Below are 21,664 nucleotides of genomic sequence, written 5' to 3'. Positions count from 1 at the left end.
AGATTTCATGCAATTCATTGATCATTTGAATAAGTTATTCCTGTGAATGAATTTGTGATTAAAAATTAAATGTGTGGTGTAGTGGGCAAGGCGCTCGCCATCAACGCTGGAGACGCTGGGTTCGAATCCAGCTCTCGGCGTTGCTATCAGCTTGGCTGGTCGTTCATACTAACACAATTGGCAGTGTTGGGGTGGGAAAGCTGATGGGTGGGTCCTGGGCGTTGTGGACAGCGACCCCTACAGTTCGGTCGGGGCGCCTGGACAGCGAGGGTAGGATCTGGAGGGAGGTAGTGCGGCCTCCCACACGTTACACTCTCCCGGTGAGAATCTGCGCTGCCAGGCTGGCTGCCGGCTGGCTGCACATGCGTCGGAGGAAAGCATGTGACAGTCTCCGGCCTCCCGGACCAACAGTAGGGGGGAGTGCGCAACAACCAGGAAGGGGGTTGGGAATTGGCATAACGACTAACAGTGGGATGGGAGAAAAATCGGAAAAAGGAGGGGGGAAAGAGATTAAAAAAAATAAAATAAAAAATTAAATGTGAAGGTGCTATATAGATAACATTTGTATGTAGAGTTATCACTTAAAATAAATAATATATCCACAGAGCTGGATATATTTTCTTATTGTATTGTATATATACAATACTTTTATTGCGGAAAAAAGGTATTGCTTTTCCCCCCAAACAAATATTGATGAATTAATATGTCATTTAAAAGAAAATGGTTGCGGGTCCAAAATTGATGTTGTTGTTTACGTGTACCTGTATCCCCTCCCTACTTACCATTTCCCCACATGGAATGTACCTGATTGGATGAATATACCTGCATATAACCCCTCTATATACTTGCTTGTACACCTGCACATAACCCTTAGCTCTGTATGATAGCATGTACTATAATGCTGTATATATACCATATATATATATTTATTCCCACCGCATATATACCTATCCTCACCTGTCTGTACTTACCTGCACTGCACATAGTCCTTTACTATATCTATATCTGTACATATCCTACTCTTACTATTTACGCTGCTGGCCAAGTGGCTGTCTTTATACTGTCTTTATTTATTGTACTACAACTCTGTGCATACATCTGATTAGCACTACACTCAGTAGTACTCATTTGTATATGTTGTACCCAGTTTAACCACCTGTACATTGTATATTGCTGTTGCACTTTACTGCAACATTTGCACTCTGGTTGGATGCCAAACTTATTTTCATTGTACAATGAACGAAATGACAATACATTTGAATCTAATCTAAACCTGGTTGGATAAATCACATGATGGTGCTCTAGTGTGACATCTAGTGGCTGAATGTTACCTATAGTACCTTTAACTCTATTTTATTTGAATTTTTCAAAAATGTTGTTATGCACCTTAGTTGCTATTGCATGTACATATATGTGTTTTATTACATGTACGTATATGTACATAGTAGGGCTGACCTCGACTAGTCAAATAGTCGACTAATCGATCGAAAGGAGCCGTAGTCGACTGGTTGATTGATTGATTGAAAACTTTATTAACAGATTGCAGAATGGGTACAATACAGTACAGCTCAATACACACAATTGTTAAGGGGATGCAGACCAGAGAAAGACTTTCGTCTTGTTTACATCAGGGTCCCCCATTTTCAATTCATCATAACATATGACATACATGACATACAGATAGACAGTACTGCTACATCTATACATTTATGACATATCAGATTTGCAAATACAGTACTGTTTGTGATACAAAAAGTGTCCAGAAAAAGAGTCTATATACATTTGACGTAGAAACTGTACATTGGGGGAGGTTGGGTGGGTGGGGTTGGGTGGGTGGGTGGGGGCTGTACATTGGGGGGGGGGGGGGTTGGGTAGGGGACGACGACACTGTACACTGTACATTGAAATACTGACAAAGCCATACTTGGTCATTTACTGTACAACTGGGTTAGGACATTTGTAGGGGCCAGTTTCGAATTGCAGTCTCCCGTAGGTGTTCTTTGAGAGTGTTTTTGAAAGTGGGTAGTGATTCACATTCCTTTACAGCTTTGGGTAGGGCGTTCCACATTGATGTGGCATAATTGCGAAACGTGTTTAGTCCCTTGTTTGAGCCGAATCTGGGTTTAACATGATTTGTGGAGCTCCCTCTGGTGTTGTGATCGTGGTATTCACTGATCTTTGGGAAGTAATTTAATCATTATTTCCAAAAGCAAAGAGGCCTAGAAGCGTGGCTAATGCTAATGGCGCACATACTGGCGAGGCTAACTGCCTAAGAAAACGGGCACAGAGGAACTGAAAGAGGATTTCACACACTAACCCTAACATATCAAGATGTATCCATCAGTGGACCAATTGCATGCTTTCGCAGAGGACAAGTAGCCTTTAGTCGACTTCTTCAGACATTAAGCACCCCCCACAGCCCAAATGGATTGATCTCCCCAATTCGGGGGGGGGGGAGGTAGTCGACTACCAGTCGACTATCTGCACATTTCGGCCAATCAAAGTCAACTATACAAATCCTTAGTCGGGGACAGGCCTAGTACATACATCCCAACTATTCGCCTGTTTTATTCTCCACCCATCATCCATAGCAACACTATATTATCACCGACATCCAGTTGGGGGATCCCCTTTGAACAGCCCATCTGAGGTCTGAGGTCAAAAGTAAAAGAACGCCCTACCCAAAGCTGTAAAGGAATGTGAATCCCTACCCACATTCAAAACCGCTCTTAAAGAGCACCTACGGGAGGCTGCAATTCTAAACTGGCCACCGTAAATGTCCAAACCCCCCCACCCCCACCCCCTCCTAATAGACAGTCTCCTCCCCACTGCATGTATATATTCTCTCCCCACGTATGTATATTTCTCTCCCCACCGTATGTATATTTCTCTCCGACCCACCCACCCCCTCCTAATGTACAGTCCCCTCCCCATCATATGTATATACTCTGTCAGGATCTATGGGTAACAGTACTGTATATTTGCATATCGTATATGTCACAATTGTAACAGTACTAAATACCTGTATGTCATGTATGTCCCTATGCCATAAATGTCATGATGTCATGTATGTTGTGTATGTCATAAATGTCACTATGAATTGAAAATGGGGGACCCTGATGTAAACAAGACAAACGTCTTTCTCTGGTCTGCATCCCCTTAACAATTGTGTGTATTGAGCCATACTGTATTGTACCCATTCTGCAATCTGTTAAATAGTTTTCATTCATTCATTCATTCACAGATTCTACATGATGTTGACCTCTGAAGGTTACGTTAAAATGGTATGTGGTCCAGTTATGCTGCTCTAATTAAAGGTTATGTTAAAGTGGTATATGTTTCAGTTATGCTGCTCGGATTACGTCCTCTTGAAGTTGGCAGGCTTCAAATGGCTTCAAAATGTGTACATTTCTGCCGTGTTTTCTATGCACAAAAAAAAAGTTACTAGTAACTGATGGGTTCAGATAACTGTAGTGGAGTCAAAAGTACAATATTTCCTTTGAAATGTAGTGGAGGAAAAAGTACAGAATTCCCTGAAATGAAAATACTAAGTAAAGTGCAAGTGTCTCTACATTGTACTTGAGTACATAATACTTAGTTACTTTTCCACCACTGTGAATTGGCACACATTTCTTTGGCTAAAACCCTGAGACCATTATGCAGAGATCTGTTTAACTTGAGTTGGTCACTGTCTACAGACCATGACTGTGAATGCATTGTGAATATTATACTCTTATCTTTGTACACACAATTGAGAGAATAAATAGATAAGATGAACTAGTGTGTTGATTAGATATGATCAATAATACTCATAATCACCATTCACCCCTCTTCTTTTGGTATTGGCTTCTTTCAACCTCTCTGTGCAGCCGTGTCTCGTGGTGAGTGTGTCAGGGTAGCTCAGCGCTCTCTCTTCAAAGTACCTCAGTTCCCCGTTTGTGAGCTTACTGTCTGTAGGGCTGTCCCCGACTAAGGATTTGGATGGTCGACTATGATTGACAAAATTTGCCGTTAGTTGGTCGACTAAAAAAAAATGATATTTAAAAAAAGTTTATTTTTTATTTTTTTATCATTCCATTTGGGCTGTGGGGGTGCTTAATGTCTGAAGGAGTCGACTGAAGGCTTCTTGTCCTCTGCAAAAGCATGCAATTGGTCCACTGATGGATACATCTTGATATTTGTCTAGTCTAGTGTGTTCATTAGATGGGTGAAATCCTCTTTCAGTGCCTCTGTGCCTGTTTTCGTAGGCAGTTAGCCTCTGGTATGCGTGCCATTAGCGTTAGCCACGCTTCTAGGTCTCTTTTCTTTTGGAAAGAATGATTAAAAAAAATAAATAAAAAATTATAAATATATATATATTTTTTTTATATATTCGACTAAGAGGTTGGCCAGTCGACTACGGCTCCTTTCGACCGATTAGTCGACTAATTGACTAATAGGGGTCAGCCCTACTGTCTTGTGACTTGGTGGGGTGGATAAGAGAGATGTAACCCAGTCTCTCTGCTAAGAAAGACCGGCCAGAACACACTGGGAGACTCGTCAACAGAGCCCACTGACGCCCCCCGCCCCCCACTGCTGATAAACTAATCAAATCAATCAAACTGTATTGCACATTGCATTTTACCCACTGCTAAACATTTGCACATTGCTCATTGCACATCATACAATGTACTATTTTATCTTATTCTATTCTTATTCTATGCTAATTTTATTTAATTTTTATATTATTGGATGCTGCTATGGTTGAGGAGCCACAACAAAGTGAATTTCCCTTTTTCTTTTTTTCTTTTTTGCTGTAAAGTACTGAATGACGTGACAATAAAAGGAATCTGAATCTGAGAACCCCCCCCCCGTCAGAATAAATTAATAAAACCCCTGCTGTGGGTTCAGCTATTACATTTCTAGTAGATATTTGCACTTGTGTGCATCAAATTGCACACCGTCAAAGGGAGGGCCAGGGTGTGTGCACAGGTGTGTGGTGTCTCTCGCAGACTGCTATGGCCATTTATTCTGTTTCACAGGTCAAGCTATATGGTGCTCTAGTCTAAAAATGTGTATCTGTAATGTGGAGCAGAGATAGAGTGCTGTCTATTGTGTGTTGATGGCATTTAGTTATCTGCATTAAATAGAAAATTATTCTAATTACAGTACTAATATTATTAATAACAAATGTATTATGATTATTGTTATTAGTATTGATGTTGTTATTATTAGCAAACATGTCAACGCAAACATGTAAATAAGTGGATTGACAACTCCCTCTTGTGGACATAAAGTGGAACTTCTGTAAATGGTGACCGCTTAACCCGGAAATAATTGCGCTGTCTGTGCCATGTGACAAGTTGAACACGTGGGGACTTCTACACACACACACACACACACACACGACTAGCACGGAGCACCAAACAACATGGACCCGTGCAGCATCGAAGAGGTGCTCGCCAAAGCCGAGCAAGATGACGCCGAAAAGCTCAAAAGCATCACCGTCAAAAAAGAATTCGACCTGGAGTTCGACATCGGCAACCTGCTGGCGTGCGACAAGAACCGCGTCGAGATCCGCGAGTTCAGGCAGCAGAAGAAGGACGCCTTCCTGCGCGCCCTGGCCCGGGACAACACGCAGCTGCTCATCAACGAGATCTGGAAGCACAAGACGGAGCGCGTCCAGGAGGCGATCGTCGTCAAGCTGCCGGAGCCGACCACCGCGCTGCCCCGGGAGAAGCCGCCGCCGCGGCGCAGGCCGCCCACCAAGTGGCAGGAGTTCGCCCGGCTGAAGGGGATCCAGGGGAAGAAGAATAAGGGCAACCTGGTGTGGGACGAGGTGGCGAAGGACTGGCGGCGGCGCTGGGGCTACCAGAGGGCCAGGGACGACACCAAGGAGTGGCTGATCGAGGTTCGAGCAATACTGTTCGATTACAAATGTATTGTTGTTGGCATCATACAGTAGTAACAGCACACGAGTACAGTACAGTACAACGAAAATACTTTTTGGCATCTAAAATGGTGTACCCTGATGTAAACAAGACGAAAGTCTTTCTCTGGTCTGCACTGCATCCCCTTAACAATTGTGTGTATTGAGCTGTACTGTACTGTACCCATTCTGCAGTGCAGTCTGTTAATAAAGTTTTCAATCAATCAATCAAACCAGAATGCAAATGTAACAGTAAAGTGCAATAGTAGTGACAATCAGATGTATGTACAAAGTTGTGTAGTATTATGTACAGCGATACAGCTATAAAGACACTATGGTAGTAGTAAGTCATACTGGCCAGCAGCGTAACAGTAAGGGATATGTACAGATATAGTATTATTATGTACAGTGATACAGGTATAAAGACACTATGGTAGTAGTAAGTCATACTGGCCAGCAGCGTAACTAGTAGGTAAGGGATATGTACAGATATATAGTATTATTATGTACAGTGATACAGGTATAAAGACACTATGGTAGTAAGTCATACTGGCCAGCAGCGTAACAGTAAGGGATATGTACAGATATAGTATTATTATGTACAGTGATACAGGTATAAAGACACTATGGTAGTAGTAAGTCATACTGGCCAGCAGCGTAACTAGTAGGTAAGGGATATGTACAGATATATAGTATTATTATGTACAGTGATACAGGTATAAAGACACTATGGTAGTAGTAAGTCATACTGGCCAGCAGCGTAACTAGTAAGAGTAGGTAAGGGATATGTACAGATATAGATCTAGTATCTATCTACAGATATGTAAAATGATTATATGCAGGTATGTACAGACAGGTGTGGATAAATATACAAATAATATATATATTTTTTTCTGTACATGCTATATCATACAGAGTTATGGTTATGTGTGTATATATGCAGGTTCCGGTACATGTCATCATACAGAGTTATGGTTATGTGTGTATATGCAGGTTCCGGTACATGCCATCATACAGAGTTATGGTTATGTGTGTATATGCAGGTGCCGGTACATGTCATCATACAGAGTTATGGTTATGTGTGTATATGCAGGTGCCGGTACATGTCATCATACAGAGTTATGGTTATGTGTGTATATATGCAGGTGCCGGTACATGTCATCATACAGAGTTATGGTTATGTGTGTATATGCAGGTTCCGGTACATGCCATCATACAGAGTTATGGTTATGTGTGTATATGCAGGTGCCGGTACATGTCATCATACAGAGTTATGGTTATGTGTGTATATATGCAGGTGCCGGTACATGTCATCATACAGAGTTATGGTTATGTGTGTATATGCAGGTTCCGGTACATGTCATCATACAGAGTTATGGTTATGTGTGTGTATATGCAGGTTCCGGTACATGCCATCATACAGAGTTATGGTTATGTGTGTATATGCAGGTGCCGGTACATGCCGTCATACAGAGTTATGGTTATGTGTGTGTATATGCAGGTGCCGGTACATGCCATGATCATACAGAGTTATGGTTATGTGTGTGTATATGCAGGTTCTGGTACATGCCGTCACTGGTTTTCAACACAGTTAAATTTTTCAGGAACACTGTCTTTTCGTCTCAACCTGTTTTCTTATACAAACAAATGGTCTGATGCAGTCAGGTTCATTCTTATTTTACTGGGTCAGCTGATGATGGACAGATTATGTTATTACCACGTCCAAAATCAAATGCTTTAAAGAGGACCGTTGTTTATCGTGCCATCAATCATTGGAATAACTGCCCACTGAACATAAGTAACTTGAATAGAATAGTAAAGTGTCTTTCAAATACCACCTGAGAATGCACTACTTAAATATGTGAGAAAAATATTCTGATGCATGTTGATAATGATGTCTACAATGTTTTACTGTTTTTAGATTATCATTGTTAATTGTGATTGTCTGTATCTCATGTATTTTTGTGTTGTCTTGCTGTGTGGACCCCAGGAAGACTAGCTCGCCACTTAGGTGACAGCTAATGGGGATCCTTTTAAACAATAAACAATAAATACAGAGTTATGGTTAACTTATGTGTGTATATATGCAGGTGCCGGTGACCGCCGACCCGAACGAGGACCAGTTTGCGAAGCGCAACAAGGCCAAGACGGAGCGGGTGGCGAAGAACGAGTTCAACCGCCTGCGGAACATCGCCCGGGCGCAGAAGATCAAGCTGCCCGGCGTCGGACTCGTGCCCTTCACCGGCGGACAGTCCAAGGCCGACCTGGCCCGGGCCGTCAGCGTCGCCCGCACCTCCACGGCGTCGGTGGGCAAGTTCCAGGACCGCCTGCCCAAGGAGAAGCCCCTCAGGAACACCGGCAAGAAGAGGAAGTTCGGGCCGCTCATCGGCGACTTCTCCACGGAGAAGCAGAAGCAGCTGGACCTCCTGAAGATCATGGACGGCAAGAAGCCGAAGATCGACGTCACCAAGGCCGCCAACAAGCAGATGCGAGAGGAGGACCGCGAGGAGGCCGCCGCCAGATACAAGAAGGGCGGGAAGGGACGCAAGAGCTTCGGCAGGGGTGGCGGTGGCGGTGGCAAGGGCAAAGGAGGAGGAGGAGGAGGGGGCAAAGGAGGAGGGGGTAAAGGAGGAGGCGGTGGCAAGGGCAAAGGAGGAGGAGGGGCTAAGGGAGGAGGAGGAGGTAAAGGTGGAGGCCCGCCCGGCAAGAAGAGAGCAAAGCCTGGAAAGCACTGAGGGACCGTCTGTGAAACGTCTTTTTGATTTATTGACCAGTGCCTGCCTTGTTCTGAAAGCATTGAACTGAGCGACTGACTGCAATATCCAGAGACTGCTTTACTTCACAGAAGTGACGAGGCGATGTTTTGATGATGAACCCACTTGTTCTGGGTCCTCGTGTTTAGTTAGGATGTTGCCGGGACCACTTGTCATTTGTAAAAAAAAAAAGGTAAATAAACTATTTGACCCACGTGATTCTGTCCTAACCCTTTCACTACCGCACTACAGAAGAAGGTTAACCCTTTCACTACCACCACACTACAGACTGTGTTGACCATCTGTAGTGTGGTAGTGAAAGGGTGTGGTAGTGAAAGGGTTACTTAACCGTCTGTAGTGTGATTGTGAAAGGGTTAACCCTTTGTCATGTGGCAGTGAAAGGGTTAATCGTTTGGTAGTGGTAGTGGAACTAAAGGGTTGACCGTTAAGGGGATTCTCATCACCCTCCTCGGTGTTTCCCCCACACAGTGACCATCCAACCAGTTATAAATACAACTCGTTTCACACTTAAAGGGACACTTCACCAAAAACAATGCTGATTTATTTTGCACATAATGTCATGCGCTTAAAAAAGTCAAAACGCTTAAACCGATTTGCACACATTCATTTAGTTGACCGTTATTGAGAGTAAATGTGTTTGTTGGGTTCATTATTATTGTTTTTTTTACAGCTCAATTAAATGATACAGTAGCAGTCCCTATAAGACAAGGTATTGCTATTTTTTTTCCATCTACATCATTTCATCGAGCTGTAATAATTAACACAACACAAGGATTAAATGTCTGATGACATCACTGGTGGCCACATATTCAAACGCATTAACTCTCAATAGCTGTCGAACAAAATGTATGTGTGCAAAACTGTTTTAAGCGTTTTTGGATGCGTGTGAGATTATGTGCAAAATAAATCGGCATTGTTTTTGGGTGAAGTGCCCCTTCGTTAACCTCGACGGACGTCACGCTCCAACTCGACTGCCCATTGGACGTGGTGCATGAGATGCCTGGTTTTTTAGGGAATGGACCCCCCCCCCCCCCCCCCCCAGCTCTTGCTGGACTCCAATCTCGTCTTCCACGTCAAGCGCAACAGTACTGCTATACTGCTCCTCCCCCCCCCCCCCCCCTCTCAGGCGCCATGGTTCATGGATCCTACAACCTCTACCCACTGCTGACCCCGACCTGTTATCGTTTGTGGTGTAAACATTTTTTTTCACATGTGATAATGTTATATTTGGATATTTCTGGTGCAAATTAAAAGCAAAATAAGACTGATGTGCTTTTTCTATATATTATTATTCTTCCAGTTATCCTCCCTTTTCTTGGGACTTCTCCTCCCAGAGCTCTCGCACCACACACACGTGTAAGGTATCAAAACGACCGGCTTGCTCCAACTCCAGTTGCTATTACTTTTTGGAAACTTTCACTACACCGTTTGGGAAGAATGTGACTTTTCTTTAGTACTGATAATAATAATAATATATTTGATTTGTAGATTGTGGAACAAATCTCAAAGCGCTACAGTGTAAAAGCTAGCAAGAGAGTAAAATATTTTAATGTAAAGGGGTAAAAGAGTAAAGAAGATAAAATAAGAAGGGCTAAAACTAGTAAAAGAACAAAATGTGTGGAGCTAAAACTAGATGAAATCAACAAAAGGCTATTAACCCTTTCACTGCCACACGACAAGGTTCGCCCTTTACTATCACACAACCGACGGCGATGCTCCATCATTAGCATCATTAGCTCCGCAAATGCGGAGCTAATGATGTAGCATCGCCGTCGGTTGTGTGATAGTAAAGGGCGAACCTTCTGTATTGTCACAGTGAAAGGGTTAACCGGCTGTCCTGTGGCAGTGAAAGGGTTAAAAAGATGTGTTTTGAGGCCCTTTTTAAAAAGTATCCACGCCCTGTGGTGCTCTCAGGTGGTCAGGGAGAGCGCTCCACAGACTGGGAGCGGAGGAGCATGGAGCCCGATCTCCCCTGGTGCAGAGTTTGGTCCTTGGGGGAGCTGTGCCTGGCTGGAGCGGAGATGTCGTGAGGAGGAGTGAGTGGTGATGAGCTGGGCTGATCCCAGGTCTGATCAGCTTGATCCCAGGTCTGATCAGCTTGACCCCAGGTCTGATCAGCTTGACCCCAGGGCAGGCGTGGCTGATCCCAGGTCTGATCAGCTTGATCCCAGGGCAGGCGTGGCTGATCCCAGGTCTGATCAGCTTGACCCCAGGGCAGGCGTGGCTGATCCCAGGTCTGATCAGCTTGATCCCAGGGCAGGCGTGGCTGATCCCAGGTCTGATCAGCTTGACCCCAGGGCAGGCGTGGCTGATCCCAGGTCTGATCAGCTTGATCCCAGGGCAGGCGTGGCTGATCCCAGGTCTGATCAGCTTGACCCCAGGGCAGGCGTGGCTGATCCCAGGTCTGATCAGCTTGATCCCAGGTCTGATCACAGAAACAACTCTCCGTTTTGCCAGGGACCCCTGAAACCCCCCCATGGTCCCTGGACTTCACGTTCACAGAGTAAAAAAAAACGTGTTTTACTGCAATTCAGGTAAACACTTTGTCTAACATACTGTAAATATAACTACCATGTAGGGGTGACAGACAGTGGCTCGGGAGGTAGAGCAGTCGTCTGGCAATCCGGTGGTTCCCGGTTCGATTCCCGCTCCTATCTGGGCAGTGTGTCGATGTGTCCTTGAGCAAGACACCTACCTATGGCACCTTGCATGGTCGCCTCCGCCGTCGGTGTGTGAATGTGTGAGTGAATGGGTAAAAATGTGAGGAACAAATTGTAAAGTGCTTTGGATAAAAGCTGCTATATAAAAGCAGCCATTGACCATGTAGTAAAGCTACTTCCTGAACACGCTCTACTTCCAGTGCTGAGCATCACCCACAGCCCACTCGCTGTTACTAATTGGCTCTACAAATAATATTAGTGAAGTGTCTCATAGGCTGCCAGTGTGTTTAGAGAAGTCGGCCCGTGGGGTGGTACAAAGAGGGGCATTACTGTAATTGCTGCATTTTGGTTTCTGAATTGCACATATTCACTTCTCTTTTAACTGGATTCTCTTGAAAGATAAGGCAAGTTCTCTCTTTTTCTTACCATCTATTAGACTTGCTAACATTATCAAATATCTTCTATTCTGTTTATCCCAGTCTTTGTTAAGCTTCTGACTATAGGCTTACAGTATGTTTAGCAGACTGTGTTATTGTTGACCGATTCACTTGTTACAGTTTCATTGTAGAAAACAATTAATCCTCTCATGTAGGTTTGTTTGAATGTGTTGTCAGTAGAATTATACTACTAGATAGGGATGTTCGATATTGGCTTTTTTACCTATATCCGATATACCGATATTGTCCAACTCTTAATTTCCGATACCGATATCAACCGATACCGATATATGCAGGGTTCCCCCCCAAAAAATTTAATAATGTCAGGTAATTAACATTACATATCTCTTGTCGTGGAATTAAAACAACAGTATGCATACTTTTGACAATAAATAAAATAAGAATTTGTTCTTACTTGCTTGACTGGTTAAATAAAGGTTAAATAAATGCAAAAAAAAAAAAAGATTGGAAAACCGATACCAATAATTTCCGATATTACATTTTAATGCCAATATCGGCCGATAATATCCGTAGGCCGATAATATCGGACATCCCTACTACTAGACTAACTAGAGCTTCAGTGGCCAGTATAGCTATGTGACACCATCATCAGAATGTTCAGATCTTACTATTCTAATCTCATGTGAGACAGCACACCTGAAAGTGTTAAAGAGACGGTAAACTTAAAAGAGGCACTGGGTGTCAAAGAGTGAAATTTCACCTGTCAATATTTAGATTTGACTTGTGTAGTTGGATTAGTTGTGGTTTTAACGAAGGACATTTTGAGGAAATGTGTATTTCAGTCAGTTATAGTTAATCAGCATGTCTGGGTTTTATTATTCTATAGTAAGTGTGTGTTTGTGTGCAGGACTGTGTCCCTGATGCAGAACATGTTTTATTATTCTATAGTAAGTGTGTGTTTGTGTGCAGGACTGTGTCCCTGATACAGAACATGTTTTATTATTCTATAGTAAGTGTGTGTTTGTGTGCAGGACTGTGTCCCTGATACAGAACATGTTTTATTATTCTATAGTAAGTGTGTGTTTGTGTGCAGGACTGTGTCCCTGATGCAGAACATGTTTTATTATTCTATAGTAAGTGTGTGTTTGTGTGCAGGACTGTGTCCCTGATACAGAACATGTTTTATTATTCTATAGTAAGTGTGTGTCTGTGTGCAGGACTGTGTCCCTGATGCAGAACATGTTTTATTATTCTATAGTAAGTGTGTGTTTGTGTGCAGGACTGTGTCCCTGATGCAGAACATGTTTTATTATTCTATAGTAAGTGTGTGTTTGTGTGCAGGACTGTGTCCCTGATACAGAACATGTTTTATTATTCTATAGTAAGTGTGTGTTTGTGTGCAGGACTGTGTCCCTGATGCAGAACATGTTTTATTATTCTATAGTAAGTGTGTGTTTGTGTGCAGGACTGTGTCCCTGATGCAGAACATGTTTTATTATTCTATAGTAAGTGTGTGTTTGTGTGCAGGACTGTGTCCCTGATACAGAACATGTTTTATTATTCTATAGTAAGTGTGTGTTTGTGTGCAGGACTGTGTCCCTGATACAGAACATGTTTTATTATTCTATAGTAAGTGTGTGTTTGTGTTCAGGACTGTGTCCCTGATGCAGAACATGTTTTATTATTCTATAGTAAGTGTGTGTTTGTGTTCAGGACTGTGTCCCTGATACAGAACATGTTTTATTATTCTATAGTAAGTGTGTGTTTGTGTGCAGGACTGTGTCCCTGATACAGAACATGTTTTATTATTCTATAGTAAGTGTGTGTTTGTGTGCAGGACTGTGTCCCTGATGCAGAACATGTTTTATTATTCTATAGTAAGTGTGTGTTTGTGTGCAGGACTGTGTCCCTGATGCAGAACATGTTTTATTATTCTATAGTAAGTGTGTGTTTGTGTGCAGGACTGTGTCCCTGATGCAGAACATGTTTTATTATTCTATAGTAAGTGTGTGTTTGTGTGCAGGACTGTGTCCCTGATGCAGAACATGTTACTGGTTGCCTTCTTTCTGGCAGGTGAGTCATCAGTCCAATGAATATAACCTTTGGTCCATTATTATCCACCCCCTTGTTAGTTAGCATGTGTATTTGATATATTCTGTAACCTTGGGATATCTCCTCTGATTTAAGGCTAAATGTGACACTTAGTGCAGACAACTTCCACTTTGAGTGATTATTTGAATGATTTATGATGATGATCAGTTCAGTGCAGAGGGAAAAAAAGTTAAATCTGTAAAATGCTCAAATATATATACTTTAAAGTGTCTTTGAGAATCTTGACAAGTGCTATAATAAAATGTATTATTATTCGTGTGGGTGATGACCTGGCAAGGCCAGTCACTCTTAGGATCTATATATTATTATTCTTCCAGCTATCCTCCCTTTTCTTGGGACTTCTCCTCCCAGAGCTCTCGCACCACACACACGTGTAAGGTATCAAAACGACCGGCTTGCTCCAACTCCAGTTGCTATTACTTTTTGGAAACTTTCACTACACCGTTTGGGAAGAATGTGACTTTTTTTTGTGAGCAATTTTGCTCCATATGAATGACTAGAGTGTAGCAGCTGCATTTCTGAGTTTTTGCTTCACTTTTTGTAAATTGCAACAGGGGCCTAAAGTCTGGAAAAATAAATAAATAAATAAAAACTAGACAATTCCGCAGGGAAATTGTGAAAGTAAGTGTGGGTGACACCTGCATCTTCCAGCCGAGTCTGTGACAACCCCTCTCGCGAGTCTCTACAACAAACGGTTCAAAAGATACAAAAAAGGGGCGGGACTTAAGCATAGGGGGAGAAATAGACCAATGAAAGAGTATCTCCCTGCCGAGTCCAAGTCCTGTGAGTTTCTACGGCAGATGGTAAATGGCTGCATTTATATAACAGCTTTTTATCCAAATCGCTTTACAATTCGTTCCTCACATCTCACTCACACATTCACACACCGACAGTGGACAGTTGACCTGGGCGTTGTCGCCTGCTGTATGACAGTCCCTCCTCTGTTCTCTTTGGGGAGCCACACATTTTGGCCACACTGCAGCATAGGTAAGGGACGGGCTCCGTGACATAGATTGTAGTGACGTTGTTGATCCTCTTTTGCCTGCATCTCCGACTTCCTGAAGTCTCTGATGTTTGGCCAGCGAGGGAGTAGAGTCTTTGGGAGTTGTGGTATGTTGGAGCGAATCTGTCTCCCCATGAGGAGCTGTGCAGGGGAATAACCGCTCTCCAGGGGCGTGGCGCGGTATGCCAACAGCGCCTTTGCCTTGTCGCCTCCTCCTTTCCACAGCCCCTTCACTGTAGCCATGGCCCGCTCGCCTAAATATTAAAGGCAACCAACTTGTGTCTAACCACGCCCAACTTGCGTCTAGCCACGCCCCCGCGGCGACGCGGCAGCAGCAGAGCGGAGCGGCAGCATTATATGCCAGTAACCGCCCCTTATTCAGTATCCAGAACTAGCTCAATTGGCAAAGCTGCATGGCTGTGGATCCTACAGCTCGTTGCTGGCTAGTTCGATTCCCTTCAATTTTTTTTTTTTTTTTTTTTTAACGTGCATTCGCATTCTTTCCCCGTTAAGTTTAGGCATAACTTTAAGCATTGTTTCGGAGTTGGTTAAGGTTGAGTTGGTTAAGGTTAGGCATTGTTTCGGAGTTGCTTAAGGTTAGAAGGGTTAAGTTTAGGCGCTGTTAAGGAGCTGGTTAAGGTTAGAGTTTGACTTAGAAAATGGCAATATTTTTTAACGTGCATTCATTTCGCCGGTTAAGTTTAGGCATTGTTTCGGAGTTGGTTAAGGTTAGGCATTGTTTCGGAGTTGCTTAAGGTTAGAAGGGTTAAGTTTAGGCGCTGTTAAGGAGCTGGTTAAGGTTAGAGTTTGACTTAGAGAATGGCAATAGACAGCCTATTTCCGCGCTGCAGCTCTCTCGCGCTGCCGTGGTCACATGGGCGTATTGGCCAATCAGAGAAACGCTAAACACAAGTTGGTTGCCTAAAATATTCACGCGGCCCGCTCAGCCTCTCCGTTTGCCTGCGGATACCGTGGACTGCTAGTCACATGGGTGAAACCATACTCACCCGCAAAGCTCTAGAAGGGTAACCCACTGTATTGGGGCCCATTGTCAGAAACCAGGGTCTGCGGGGTCCCGTGACGGCTGAACACGTCTTTCAGCGCAGCCACGACTGTCTCCGCCGAAGCTACCTTAAGATGGGCAACTTCTATATATCGCGAGAAAAAGTCCACAATCACCATATAAGTCTTCTTCTCCCAAGTCAGTAGCGACCCGCTGCCAGGGCCTTTCTTGCACTGGTGTGGGGACCAAGGGCTCTCTGCGTTCTGCCCTGTGTTGTGAACATGTGTCACACTTTTCCACCAGCTGATTGATGTATACCGACAGTCCGGGCCACCAGACTGACTGGCGTGCTCTTGCTCTGCACTTGACAACTCCTTGATGTCCAGCGTGCAGGTCATTAAGCACCTCCTGTCTGATGCATTGGGGAATCACGATCCTCTGACCACGCAGCAGTAGCTCACCAGCCAGTGTGAGGTTCTCTCTTTCTGGCCAGTATGTCCCCAACTCCGGTGGGAGGTCATGCTTCTCAGGCCAACCTGTCTTACAGTATCTGATGAGCTTTGCACAGACAGGGTCAACACCCTGTTTCTCCTGTATGCTCCTCAGCCTAGCTTCCGTGGCTGGGAGGCTTTGCACAACTGCATCCACGAACACTTTGACTTCTGTTTCCCTGTCCATTTCTTCTTGTGTGAACGTGTGCTTGACAGGAGCTCTCGACAATGTGTCTGCTGTTATCAAGCACTTACCGGGCACATGTACAATATCGTATGTGAATCTCATCAGTCTCAGCCGAAACCTCAGAACTCTGGGTGGGAGCTCATCTAGTGCTTTGTTACTCAGCAATGGCACTAGTGGCTTATGATCAGTTTCCAGCCTGAATCTGACCCCCAGAAGGTAGGATGACAACCGCTCACATGCCCATGTGGCTGCCAACACCTCCTTTTCTATCTGGGCATAATTCTTCTCTGGGCTTGACAGGCTCCTAGAGATGAACACGACCGGCTTCCATATCCCATCTGTCTGTTGCGTCAGAACGCCTCCGATACCGTAGGACGAGGCATCGGCCGATACGCACGTCTCTGCTGTAGGTGAGTACGGGGCTAACACCCGCGGGGGAAATCAACTCTGCTTTCAGTCTCTGAAAAGCTTCTTTTTGTGGGGCCTCCCAGACCCATTCATTCTTCCCACACAACAGGTCTTTGATTGGGCGAGTGTACGAGGCCAGATGAGGTAAGAACTTGCCTATATATTGGGCCATCCCCATCAGTCTTTTCACTCCTTCGACGTCGGTAGGCTCAGGCATCTCCAAGATTGCTCTGACCTTAGCTCGATCCGGGGCCACCCCGTCTGCTGTGATGCGGTGACCCAGGAACATTATGCTGTTTTTTGCAAACTCACATTTTTCACTGTTCAGTGTCAGGCCTTCTGCCTGCAGTGTCTTTAGGACCCTGTGCAATGTCTCATTATGCTCCTGTATGTCCTTTCCGTACACCAGTATGTCATCAGCATGACACTGGACACCTGTGCAGCCTTCTATCATCTGTGACATACAGCGTTGAAAATGCTCTGGGGCCGATGAAATCCCAAACGGGAGGCGATTGAATGCATACCGCCCGAACGGGGTGATGAAGGTTGTGAGTAGCTTGCTTTCCTCTGACAGCGGGATTTGCCAGAAGCCAGCAGTAGCATCCAACTTTGTGAATATCTTCGCCCCTTCAAGCATGGCAAATGTCTCATCCACCGCTGGGAGGATGAGTCTCTCTCTTCTGACATATTTGTTCAAAGGTGTCATATCTACACACAGCCGCATTTTCCCTTTAGTCAGCTTGGGAACCATGACTATGCCTGCGCACCACGGTGTGGGTCGTGTCACTTTGGAAATCACCCCCATCTTCTCCATGCGCTCCAGTTCTGCTCTCACTGTCTCTCGTAGGGGCAAGGGCACACGACGTGGAGTTGACAGGGCGTATGGGACAGCATCGGGCTCTAGCTCAATTTTGTAGGGCTCCTTTAGCTTCCCTAAGCCTGAGAATACGTTGGGGTATTGAACCTTGACATCCTCTTGCTGGGCTGCGACTGTGTGCAGCCGCTTTATGAGTCCAAGCGCCTCTATTGCAGGAAGGCCTAGGAGGGGCCTGGTTAGTTCTTCCACAACATAGATTATTTGTGCTGTTGTTCTCTTTCTAATGGTTAGCGCACCACTGAAGCAGCCTTTTGTATTTAACTTGTATTTTCCTGGTCCATACAGTACTTTTTGTGGTGGCTGTAGATTTCCATGTTTTTCAACTGAGTGCATGCTGCTCGGCACCGCTGTGACCTGGGCCCCTGTATCCAGCTTGAATATGGCCTCCTGTCCATTCAGCTCTAACAGTTCCAGCCATTCATCTTCAGGTTCCTCTAGGTTTACTACGTTCAGGAACGCAACGTCCTCCTCTTCATCTTGAGAAGTCTCTGTGTGTGCCAGTGTGATGTCATGGACCCCTTTTCCTGTTCTGCATGTCTTTGCAAAGTGTCCTTTTTTATGACACACTCTACACTCAGCATCCCGGGCAGGGCATTCTTTCCACATATGTCTTTTTACATTTCCACATCTGCCACATCCAGGAGACTGTGTGTCAGTTCTGTATTGTTGTGCTGCCATCTATTTTTTTGTATGGCCTCCACCTGTGCAGCTGCCTGCTGCTCAGTGCCTCTTAAGACGGGCTGTTGTTTCTTTATTGCTGCACTCTGCTTCACTTTAGTCATTGCCTTTTTCAGAGTTAAATCTGCATCCATTTGCAGGTTTTCTGATAGCTTGGCATCTCTTATGCCTACTACAATCCTGTCCCTTATCAAGTCTTCTCTTAGGGTTCCAAATTGATATGTCTTCGGCGTCGTCTCCCGCCGCATACATGAAGGCATTTACCTGGAATTCTTCTGACTGTTTATCCAAACCAGACGCTATTCTATAGCGTTCAAATCGCTTCATCCATCTCGGCCATTCATTAATGTTATTGAAGTCGAACCTGCCTGGCGGAGCCAACTGCGGCAGCGACGGCAACGGGGCTGCTTCTTCTGCCATTCCGTCGTCGTCTTTCTCTTTTTTAATTAAATTTTTTATTTTGTATAGTTCGTCTTCTTACTAAGTGATCCCACTTCTGACACCATGTTGTGTAAACCTTGTACCTTTAGTTCACATATAATAAGAGACATAGAGCATGTGATCACGTTGACTCTTTATTCCTAGGTAAGTCAGGAAGAAGCTTGCAACATACCCATGTGTCCGTGTAGCAACACGAGCCAAACCCTTACAGGACAAAGGGCACCACGCCAGTAGACAGTGAAGTGTTGAAGATGTTAAGTAGGGCGGGACCTAAAGTTGTTAATGAGAGTTGCTGGAAGAGTAGGCTAGTAAAGATATGCCTCCTAAAATGTCTAAACGGAAGTACAGGCTACAGGCTTTCCGGTTTCGACAAAACAATTATAGAAACGTGTGAAGTGGTGCGGTTGGGTGGCGCAGCGGACATTGCGCTCGTCACCAACGCAAGAGACACCGGGTTCGACTCCGGCTGTCGCCGTTGCCTCCAGCTTGGGCCAGCCGTCATACTAACTCAATTGGCAGAGTAAGCGGGTAGAAGTCGATGGGTGGTAATCTGGACGTTGTGGACAGCGTCTCCTACAGGTCGGTTGGGGACGCCTGCACAGCAGAGACAGGAAATGGCGGGGGTAGTGTGAGCCTCCCACACGTTACACCTCGCCAATGAGAGTCCGCGCTGGCAGGTGAAAAGATGTGACAGGCTGCCTCCACATGTATCGGAGGGGACATGTGATGCAAGGCTTCTATCCTCCCTACAACTGACCAGTGGGGGGCATATGCGAGCAACGTTCAAGACAGGGGAGGGGAGAATTGGCACAGTGGAATTGGGATGGGAGAAAAATAGAAAAAAAGAGGAGAAAAAAGTGGAGAAAAAAAAGAAACGTGTGAAGTGCACAATATTGCCTCGTTTAAGCCACTGCAACGCCTTTGCCTGAAGAGTTTACTACATGACCGGGACGTTCTAGCTTGTTTGCCGACAGGATTCTGGAAAAGTTTGGTCCGTTCGGAGGCAGCTTCCAGGGGAAGTACATACACTGGAAATTCTACCCCATAGACACTTTCGGTAGTAGTTCTTTACCAGGCTTTATACAACGGCATGCACATTTCTCGATTCTGATTGGCCATTTACACGTCTTTATTGGCAACAATCCACGGTCCTGGGCTCAGGACCCGCCCACAACCGAATCACATATCACTCCCCGGCTCACTCCGGGAGAAAACAAGATCGCGGACAACAAATGGATATGTTGATAGCACCATAACGACTAAATATGAAGCAATTCTGTCAAGGGGAATGTGTTAGTCCTTTAAACAATGTTGGATGATGTAATTGATGGGTCTTGAGTCAATCTAGAACAAAAGAAAAATCGCGGATTGATTGATTGATTAATTGATTGATTTAAATTTCTACTTCCTGCCCACTGACTGCAGCGTTCACTCTCACACTGTCCGACGCTGGCGTACCCACAAACACACACACACACATACACACACACACACACACACACACACACACACACACACACACATACACACACACACACACACACACACACACACACACACACACACACACACACACACACACACACACACACACACACACTGTGACACACACACACACGCACACACACACACACACACACACACACACACACACACACTCCTCTCACACACACACAGCGGGGGAGTCAGACTGAGAGAGAAGCAGCGCTGTTTTAAGTGAGCATGGTCTATTGAATTGATTGATTGGTTGATTGCTAATTTTATTACTGTACCCCTGGTTTCCAACTGGTTAAGTTTAGGCTAAAAGAAATAAATAAAAAAATAGGGCGAAGAAAACGTTTTTTTCCTATAGGGCAAAGAAAACGTTTTAATTTGTTTTACCTACTTTATATAGAAGCATCTAAGAATGAAGTTCTATGGAAAGTAGGTCTGCATTCCCTTAACAATTGTGTGTATTGAGCCGTACTGTATTGTACCCATTCTGCATCTGGTAATAAAATTTTCAATCAATCATTCCAATAATACACAGTTGGATGTGTTAGTTGGTTGGATGCACTTCAAGCTGCTTCCACATGAGGCAACTTCTCTCAATCATTCCAATAATACACAGTTGGATGTGTTAGTTTGGTTGGATGCACTTCAAGCTGCTTCCACATGGAGGCAACTTGTCTTTTTTGTAGTTGTGGGAACTACTTTTTCTGGCGGATGGTTTTTTCAATAAATCTTCGATTAATGTGTGTTTATTGTATAGAAATAAGGTTGGATGAATCTGGCAGTTGTATAAAAGCTTTACACCACTTGTAGTCGTGATTTGTGACCAATAAACCATGCCTAGGGGGGTCTAACAACCCTCGGCTGCGCCTCGGGCCTAACGACCACCCCTAGGCATGGTTTATTGGTCACAAACCACTCCTGCGCGTGATGTAATGCTTAATTATCTCACGGAGATAAAACTGGGAACAAGGTTACTGGAAGAGGGTCAAGCGAGCAGGTTGAGGGTTTAGCTGCACCAATCAGTTTTGAGAAGACACTAAGTGAGACGTTTTCTTTTTTTTTTATCCACTTTTTCTCCTTATTTTTTCTATTTTTCTCCCATCCCAATTTCATCTCGCCAATTCTCCCTTCAATTCTCCCCTCCCCTGTCCCGGTACACGAGGAGGTAGCTGTCGCATCTTTTCACCTGAACAGCGCGATCAGTGGCGAGGAGTAACGCGTGGGAGGCTC

General features: G+C 44.5%; 1 protein-coding gene across 1 annotated transcript; it reads left to right on the top strand.

The window, feature by feature from the left end:
* Positions 1-5,356: 5,356 nt before the first annotated feature.
* Positions 5,357-9,951, top strand: rrs1 (ribosome biogenesis regulator 1 homolog). The gene is made up of 2 exons (XM_084326578.1): positions 5,357-5,890; positions 7,999-9,951. Exons 1-2 carry the CDS (start codon positions 5,411-5,413, stop codon positions 8,641-8,643), a joined length of 1,125 nt encoding a protein of 374 aa, XP_084182704.1. The 5' UTR covers positions 5,357-5,410; the 3' UTR covers positions 8,644-9,951.
* Positions 9,952-21,664: the final 11,713 nt, after the last annotated feature.

Source organism: Notolepis coatsorum (assembly GCF_963971535.1).
Source record: "Notolepis coatsorum genome assembly, chromosome: 12".
In the NCBI taxonomy this organism is placed as follows: Eukaryota; Metazoa; Chordata; class Actinopteri; order Aulopiformes; family Paralepididae; genus Notolepis; species Notolepis coatsorum.
This window is presented reverse-complemented; position numbering and strand designations above follow the sequence as displayed.